Below are 9,347 nucleotides of genomic sequence, written 5' to 3' on the forward strand. Positions count from 1 at the left end.
CATATACCACACACAGTTCATATTATCGTTGACTGGGTTATGCTCACGTTTTTAAAGTTATTGTGAACATTTTAGACTCATCCTCATCTTTTCTCTGCGGCATTGAGATTATTTCCAACGATTTCTTAGAGGATTCTTCCTAACAGCTGGTGTTGACAGTGAGCTTCAGTTTCGGGATGACTGTGGACGAGTCTAGAACCGAACAGGAAGCATCCAGGCTGCGCTGCTGTCAATAAACCGCAGGGGGCGTCAGTCTGCGGGCTGCGCCGCCGCACAGAGCCGAGGGAGGAACACACACTCCGTGGGTCTAATGTTAGCATAGCACTCAGCGCTGACAACCGCTTCCTCGTAGCCACCTCTAAAACAGTGTTAAAGTTGACTAAACCAAACTTTGGAGGTTATTATCTTGTCTGTGTGCAAACCGCCGCGCTACGATGAGCTTCCTGTTGTAAGTATCCAAAGAGTTTATATAGTTTTAAGATAGATGCGTGAACGTCAGTTCAGCTATCTACCAACTCTCTTCTAGGGAAGTAACTGACGTTCATATCTGTTGGCTCTCGACAGTGAGCTATTGTTAAGGCAACGTTATTCACCTTTACACACTTCAATTTAATTGTCAGTAATGTCGTAACTGAATTGTGGTCACACGTAGTTGTCCGCCGCCTACAAAGTTCACTTTTGTTTACGTGTTAACTTCGCTAGCCTTCTGGTTAACGCTAGCATCGCGTAGCTAATTGTGCTAACGTGACCAGTCAGTTCGGTGCTGTCAGATTAGCAGGCGTCGCTCTGGTGTCGCAGCCTCGTTAACGTTCCGTTATTTACTCTGACATTATCTTACTGCCATGTTTCCTGCTCTGCTGCACTCTTTGGGTACTCGCCCTAACTTTGTTGTCGTAGATGGTACAGTCGTGTTGTTTCCACAGTGGAAACAAGCCGATACACGCCTCGCACTCGGTGTGTGAAATCGTGCCGACATTGTCAATAGTGAGTAACATTGCTGCGGGAGTTGCGAGATCAGAGTCAGAGTTTACTTTAATCGTCTGTGGAACAAATCAGACAGGAAGCAGCTTGACGTGTGAAGGCCCAAACAGGAGCGTCTAACCACACGGGCTGCATGTTTAAATGTCACTGTGTTGCCTTGTGTCATCCATAAAAATCCCTTACATCACTAATAGAGGGAAGCATCACATAAGCTATTGCTCTGCGTCTCCTCTAACACCATGAGGTTCTTTTCACCTCAGCATGGCATGGCTATTTTATTAATGCAAGGTTTTAAGTCAGTTTAATGAGGCATAACTTAATGGATATGATATGAAGTAACACTGCAAAACACCTGACTATCACCTTTAACACCACTGTATTACTGAACCCTATTCCAGTAATGTGTTACTTTATAGCGCTGATGTTCAGGCAGCTGCTTTTTAAGCTTCGTTGTCGTGGCTTTTACAGTGGCAATCGCTCATCCAAGACCTTCAAACCAAAGAAGAATATCCCAGAGGGCTCCCATCAGTACGAGCTGCTGAAACATGCCGAGGCAACGCTGGGCAGTGGGAATCTGAGACAGGCCGTCATGCTGCCAGAGGGAGAGGATCTCAACGAGTGGATCGCCGTCAACAGTGAGTACTGACACGTTATCTAACACCACGCAGTGTATCATTTCAAATATTTATGATACATTGTATTTTAAATACACCCAAAACACTACAGTACACACAGTAAATGTCAGAATAGAAAGGGTGTGACAGTAAAGCTAGTGTAAGAGGTGTAAGAGTGTAAAAGTGTTTAAAACGGTCCATTTCTTAATTTTGAAGTGTGCAACATGTATGATGAGCGCTTTACTGTTATCAGTGGCACATATTTACAGAACCAAAACTCCCACTTTGTGTTTGTAACACGTTGGCGTTTCTTTCAGCGGTGGATTTCTTCAACCAGATCAACATGCTGTATGGTACCATCACTGAGTTCTGCACTGAGACCAGCTGCTCTGTGATGTCTGCTGGGCCAAGGTGACAGGAAACAGGATTTCATTCGGACAGACAACTGCCTCTCATAGACTTTATACATATATACATACATATACACGCAGGCTCATATTCTGTTTGATTCACACTTCTACTAAATAAGCTTGAATGGATAACCGGTGTGTTGTGTTCATTGAAAACAATTGACTTGGCTCTCGCAACAGTGAAACCAAAGTCATCTGAGTGTCACATGAGGACCAAAGAAAACAGGAATCACACTTTGCATGCAGTCCCTGTCGAAGCTAGAATCTAGATTTGGCACTTCCTCTGTCGTCGCTCCTCCCAGACTGTCTGCGCTCACTCCGGAATGGAGAGGAGGAAGAGACTTGGCTCTACTTCCTGTTGACATAAGTCACCATCAGAGCTACTTTTGTAATCTTCCCCCACTGCTTTTGTTTGTAGCTCGTCTGCTGTGTAAGGATGTTTCCAGATGTTGGCTGTGTGTGTTTAGAGCTGTCATACGTGCGTCATAAGTGCAGATCTGTTTTAACAGGTAATGATTGTTTCAAGAAAAAAACAACAAAACCTACAAGCAGTTTTGGTTACATTTATATATGGCAGAAATGAATTTCAATAAAAAATGGGCATAGTATGTTGTAGCAGATGAGTTATAGTATGATGATATAATGTAAAGGTCTAATGTGTGTTCTTGCTCTCCTTCCTCTCTGTAGATATGAATACCACTGGGCCGATGGCACCAACATTAAGAAGCCCATCAAATGTTCTGCTCCCAAGTACATCGACTACCTGATGACCTGGGTGCAGGACCAGCTGGACGACGAGACTCTGTTCCCCTCCAAGATTGGTGACTTATCTCATTTTCTCCCTTGCCAGTAAAGAATGCTCAATTTCAGTGTTTTCGATAGAAAAAAAAAAAGCGAAAAGTCAGGATTAAACAACGCAGGGTTGGATGGAAGCAGCTGGTGGTTTTGGTTGAGGTGAGGTGAGGGAACCATCAGGGCAAAGGGAGCGAGCAGGCTTGAGAAGGTGAGGCTGAGGTGTGAGCGGCCTCGTGTGAGGGGTCAGAGGGTTTAAAATAGGATTCACTGACAATGCAGATTCTTCAACATGAGGGTGATGGTGATCGCGAGGGGAAGATCAGTTGAGGACGTGGAGAGCTGTTTACAAACGAAGGGAGTGTAACACCTCAGATACTCATCAGGCAACAGTCCAGTTGTTGTTTTGTCTTTGTCATTAAGTCATGACATTAAGTAGACAGGCAGTACTTGGGTCAAGGACGAGTGGATCAAATATGGAGGCAGTTGCTTTCTTCAACATTGCCTAAAGCCCTTTTAAAGTTGACAAATGGAGGTGACTTGTTAATAAATGAATAAATAGATAGTTGGCGATTTGGATTTGCAGCCAGACAATTTTTCTCTCACCTTCCTATGAAAACACAACACCTTCCGTCTTCCTCACTGCACACATTCTCCTCGTCAGACACTGCTATAGCTACGCATCATTCGGTGCATGCTGAGTAAGCAGAATAATAGAACCAGAGAGCCATTCATAAGAGCGCATACCTCCGCCAAGGCCTCCAGTTAGGTCTTTGTCTCTCAATGACGAGGTGTAACGGGTTTTGATATGTTGTGGTCCCATCCTGACACCTTTTGCCCCTCAGGAGTGCCATTTCCCAAGAACTTCATGTCAGTGGCCAAGACCATCCTCAAGCGTCTCTTCAGGGTTTACGCTCACATCTACCACCAGCATTTTGACTCTGTGATGCAGCTGCAGGAGGAGGCCCACCTCAACACCTCCTTCAAGCACTTCATCTTCTTCGTTCAGGTGCGCTCGCCTCACACTGCCACGTGTCTCTGTCCACTTTCAATGTCAGGACCACAGCATTGTAGCTAGACTGGTGACCGGTGTGTCTCTTTTGTAGGAGTTCAACCTCATTGACCGCCGCGAGCTTGCGCCGCTGCAGGACTTGATCGAGAAGCTTGGATCCAAGGACAGATAGACATTTCCCCGCACATATCAGTTTCTAATCATTTCTCTTCTTCTCTGTGACTGCTACCTCTATGACTTTTGGTCTCAGCTGTTAAACCGTGTGCCTTCTTCTTCCTCCTTTTTTCTCTTCCTTTACTTGAATGTTGGTATTGTACTTAACCGTGCGGCACCTTTTCAACACGTCTCCGCCTTTTTTCCCACATTGTAGATCAGATACCATAGTGTAGTATAAACATTTTTCACTGGGCTGTGGTTAACAACTCTGTAATCACAAATGGGGTAAACTTTGCTGTATGTTGGACCAAGGGGATCTGGAAGTTTGGAACTAGCTGTTTTTTTCCTTCACGATTTGCTGTAAAATGTTATGATTATGTCACTTTTTACATTTTCACAGGCAATTTTGTTTTACTTTATTTCTCGTTAGTGCAATGAGCAAATATCCCGATGAAAAACGTTTTGGTGTCTCGTTCAGTGGCGTCTGGAAGGAGCTGGTTGTTTACCTGATGTGCCAGTCGAGTGTTTGACCGCCTTCAGCTGCTCAGGCGTCCTGACACAGCGCAAGGAAGAGAGACTTAAGAGTTTTGATGCCACCAACTTCTTATCTTGCAAAACCAGCTCCACTGCATTTTTAACATTTCAGTTTTTTGCACATTTTGTACTTTTTTTTTAAATAATACAGACAGGTAATCTGAATAATAAAAGGCAAGCTGTAGGGCATAGAGGTATATTTAGCTTTATAGACTTTGTCAAGAGCCACTTAAAGTTAGTCTAATCATGATCCCACTGCAGAGTTCTAGAGTAAACCCAGATAGTCTCATGTGAATGTTTAGTTTTGTTGTCATTTGAGTCTGTTCATTTCTATGGTGCAGATTGTGAAACACCTTCAAGGCTGGTACTTATTTTCATGTTTCATTATTTTACTTGCTACTCTCCCCCTCAGTCATATAGCAGTAGGTATTGCACCTGTGTCTGATATGGACGAGTGACCTGAGATGTCTGTAGTTGTCTCTCTTTTCCCTCTCTTTTTCCTGGTTATGTCCTGTGTTTACTTCTGGCTACAACAGCAGGGCTGTTTGCTGTGCCGTCATTTCACAAACCAAGACAGCTGGTCTCAATCATCAGAGGACACAGGGTTGCTTTATTGGACATTTCTGCTGTATAGCTTCATTCACGTTGAACCTTAATTCATACTCGACAATCATGTCATGGAACCCGTCAAGGGCCTCGGACGGAGACGTTAGATTAGATTTCATCATGCACCACTTTTAAAGGAATGTTTTATACCGAATCAAAGGCATTGTTGAAAGATCTTTGGCTTACCTGTAATTGTTTATCCATTTCTCAGACCCATTTTAGTTGTAGAAAACGTCAATCTCGCGAGTCCAGGAAGTCCAACATCTGAGGGCGTATCAACATAGTTTTTGCAAATCCATCTGATTTCAGTAGAGGTATTATTTGAATCCGTTCTGTCTCTCTTGTGGCATATTTTAATGTATTATTTTTCCCACTTTTTTGTTTGTAAACTTTTGGCTTGGAGTTACATTTCATTTTAAAGTGTACAATAAATTAGATTTTACGTATTGGAACAAATAAGGAACATGGGCTTTGAAACGAATTAAAAGTTTTATATATTTACAATGATTCTCCCCTTTTTTGGGTGATTTTTAGTGGGAGGAGGTGAGAGGTTAATACACTGCTTCCAAACATTTGCTGTAAATAAGATCAGTGTTTTTATCTGAGTCAAACCGTGCCTTACAAATAGGAACATTTCTGATATAACAGTATTGAAATTACCTTTCAATAAACACTGAAAGAAATCCTGTATTGATTTTCATTTTCTATATGTGAGCTCTGAGCAGACTTGTGCTGTGTGGTAATAACAGCAGTGGTGATAGAACCAATAGTAGCATTACTGTTAGTAGTTTGATTACATAAATCAAAACAGATTCATCTATCCTATGCATCCTATACTTCTAGTCAAATACTTGTGGGACAGTTGAGCTACAATAAAGGAATTGTCAAGTACCTCTTACACATTGTTCCACCTTGACATGATCCTAATGCTGAGTGAGAATACAAAGCAGAGAGCTGCAGGTCAAAGGTAACGCTACACCCATCTTAGGTCCAGTGCTCCCCTTCTTTGCTAAACTTGTGCAGATCAGTTACAATCATCCCCATGTCATATTCAGTAATACCCACTGTCACGTTGCACCATTTACAGTTATGACCTTATGGCTTCAGAGTGTACGTGCTGCATCACACTCCCCCTCCTGAAGTGGTGACATAAACAACTGTGACATCATTGATTCCATTAATTTTTTCCTTTTTAATTTGGTAATACAAATGAAAAGAACCCTATGCAAATGCCAGAGCCCTGAACAATGCTGAGGTTGTTGTATTGGAGTACATACAGAAATAAACACACGCACGCTCTCCAATTAAAGTAGAATCTTGAAAAATACAATTACATAAACACCTGTGACATCATGCATGATGGGGGTGGTCGGGTGGCTCCATTCTTGTCTCCTACATTCCCTTGCTCAGTCTCCCTGGTGTCCTACAGCTCTCCACTAGAGGGCGACGTTGTCATTCCATGTTTATTGTCTGGCGTGGCTCAGGTCGTGGCTGTTGCCCTCCACCATCAGGTATATGTGCTAGTCAGCTGATAGTGAAGTGTTTTGTTACATGTTTAAAACATCACGAGCAGTTGTCTGGTATATCTTGGAATGAAAGTGCTTAGAGTTTTGTGACATGTTCTCATTTGTTTGTATCTGCAGGATAAATGTGACGTGAAAGTTTTCATAAATGTGAAAGTTAAATTATGAGTGACAACAGGTCTGTCTTACCTAATTTCACCTAGTGGTAAAATAAGATTGCGTGAAATTATGACACAATAGGAAACAAAACTTCATGGGTTGTAATCACAATTTAACAAGTAATGGCGCTCAATCAAACGCTCGATCAAACTCTGCCATCATGTGGTGACTTAGTGTCGGTGCATGTTCCAATTACAAATTATATTTATTCATGGCTCTGCGAATATGAGATCTGTTATATCAAATATCCTGTTTTTATAACACATGCATACAACATAACGTACACAACTGAAGGCCTCTTATATGCAATAGAAGAAGAAAACAAATGCAATGCATGTAAACATTAAAAACTCACAGCAATATTTATCCAATTTGACATGTTGGTGTTACCATCATTAAACAAATCAGTGTGCAGGTATTAATGCAGCATTCAGTCTTTCACCTCTGACGTCCATCCTGCCACTCTGCCAGAAGAAGTGAATAGCGACTTCCTATTTGCCTTGTCAGACATTTGTCAGAGGTCATGTGGTTTCACACTGGCCTCAAAATCTTTCAGCGGCTGCAGACCCATGAACACAACCTCAGTGACAACCACAGCTGTTGTTCATATACAGTCAATTTTCAGATGAGGAACTTGGATTAGTATTGGATTAGTTTTTGGTTTAGAGATTAATTACACATTTGCATAATGTCTCAGAATAGGAAAGAACTTTAACTTAATTGTAAGCATCTGTCAGTTTTTACTACTGCAAAAGATTATTTACAAGAAGGTTGAACCCTTCTCCAACATTTGTCTCCAAGTTAATGTCTAGAAGCAGTTTGTGTATACTTCTAAACCAACATTCACGTCTCCCATTAAATTGGAATAAACAATTGTTCCAACTTTATGGGAGACCGTGTATAAGCTATGACTTCCCAAGTATTGTGCTGGAAATCTTACATATCTATCTAATCCTGCCAGTTCTCTCCGAATATGAGCCAGTGTAAGAAGAGAAAACTAATCCTTATCACATGACCATGACCATGACCATCTTCACTGTGCTCCAGTGTGTGTGTGACAGTCGTGGAAGCGCACATGGCTGATATAATATGCACACCAGTCGTGGACCTCTAGTGGCTCACACAGCCTGATGTCTGAGGACAGAGCTCCCATTGACAAAGAGCAGCATTCCTCACTGTGATAACATCTTTCTGTGCTCATTTTAAGTAACATTGGATTGTATTCATACCTAGAAATGCACCTGCACAGATGCAACAGAACCTTTCTACAGCTGAACCAGAATGTCATGTTGTGTGCTTGGATGACGACGCCACTAAAGTCACTTTCCCACCTGAGTCCCACTGAGCCCAGTGGATCAGATGGCCTGCTCCACAATACAACAGGGCCAACCAGGCCTGCACATTCCTATTGGTCAGCAAACAAGCATGAATGAAAGATTAGTGCTAGTGCTAGTACCCACTCACCCAGAATTGTGTGTGTGTGTGTGTGTGTATTCATGTGTCTTAACAAGAGAAGCAGTGACAACATTGACCTGAATGCAATTCTGGAACAATTTTGATTTGTGCAAAATAAATTATGATTTTTTTTTCTTATTAATGAAAAGAAACAATTGTCTGTTTGTGTTAGATATTAAATCATATGTTATCACACTGCCCTGTAATATTTAGTACATGAAGAAGAGGAAGCTCATCATGATCATTATTCTGATGCTTTAAGTGATATTTTTAAAGTAAATTTTATCTGCCAAACTGACAAAAAAGTTATACAGAACACTGTTGACAGTATCATTTATATGTAATGTATACTTGTTTTATCTTTAATATCACATTAAGTAGAGAACATAATGTGTAACCATGTCACAGTTCCATAGGGTTTCAGCATTATGAGCCTTGTGTGTGATGGCATCAACGTTTTAGTCAATACAACCATTCAGGAAAAGACAAAAGCATCTTCCAGGAAAAAAAGCTTGGAAGCTTGAACTTGCTCTCTTTGGGATTTCCAAAGTCCCACTTGATCATGCAGATGCCTCTTGCATGACTCATGGCTGAACAAACAATGTGGAGGGTGAAGGAGTTAATGACACAGTTGCTGAATAAAGTCACAGATTGTTTCTTCCGGGCTCCTCAGACTTCTGAATCACTTGAACTGAGTCACTGGCGGGGGCGGTGAGTCTGTGGCCTACCTGCCTCACCATCTCTCTGCTCTATCGGCTCTATCTGGACACTCACAGAAGGCTGCTACCAATGACTTGTACACATTCTGTTGTTTAATTCAGAGGACAGATCTAATGTCTAAGAACTGAGCCTCACATTTCATAGAATGCTCTGTTTGGTAGTTAGTGAGCTGATTCCTACGATGTTGCAACTGTGCTTCCATAATGAATTTTTGTGGTTGTTAATATGAAGACCCAGAGCTTTTTCCATCATTGGATACGCCTTGTTTACTAAGTTAATTCTGATGATTTAAATTTGACTTGGTGCAAAGTTAGGAATGTTCACATCTCCCCTGTTATTAGGCTCTGGAGGCTTATTGTTTTGTGTTTCCATGGTTGCTGCATGT

General features: G+C 41.7%; 1 protein-coding gene across 1 annotated transcript; it reads left to right on the forward strand.

Moving 5' to 3' along the window:
- Positions 1 to 259: 259 nt before the first annotated feature.
- On the forward strand, positions 260 to 5,788 carry mob1a (MOB kinase activator 1A). The gene is made up of 6 exons (XM_076150834.1): positions 260 to 448; positions 1,450 to 1,616; positions 1,913 to 2,006; positions 2,693 to 2,826; positions 3,643 to 3,806; positions 3,904 to 5,788. Exons 1-6 carry the CDS (start codon positions 435 to 437, stop codon positions 3,979 to 3,981), a joined length of 651 nt encoding a protein of 216 aa, XP_076006949.1. The 5' UTR covers positions 260 to 434; the 3' UTR covers positions 3,982 to 5,788.
- Positions 5,789 to 9,347: the final 3,559 nt, after the last annotated feature.

The sequence above is a fragment of the Genypterus blacodes genome, unplaced genomic scaffold (assembly GCF_046128005.1).
Source record: "Genypterus blacodes isolate CSIRO-AG114 ecotype Tasmania unplaced genomic scaffold, CSIRO-AGI_Gbla_v1 ptg000053l_1, whole genome shotgun sequence".
Classification (NCBI taxonomy): Eukaryota; Metazoa; Chordata; class Actinopteri; order Ophidiiformes; family Ophidiidae; genus Genypterus; species Genypterus blacodes.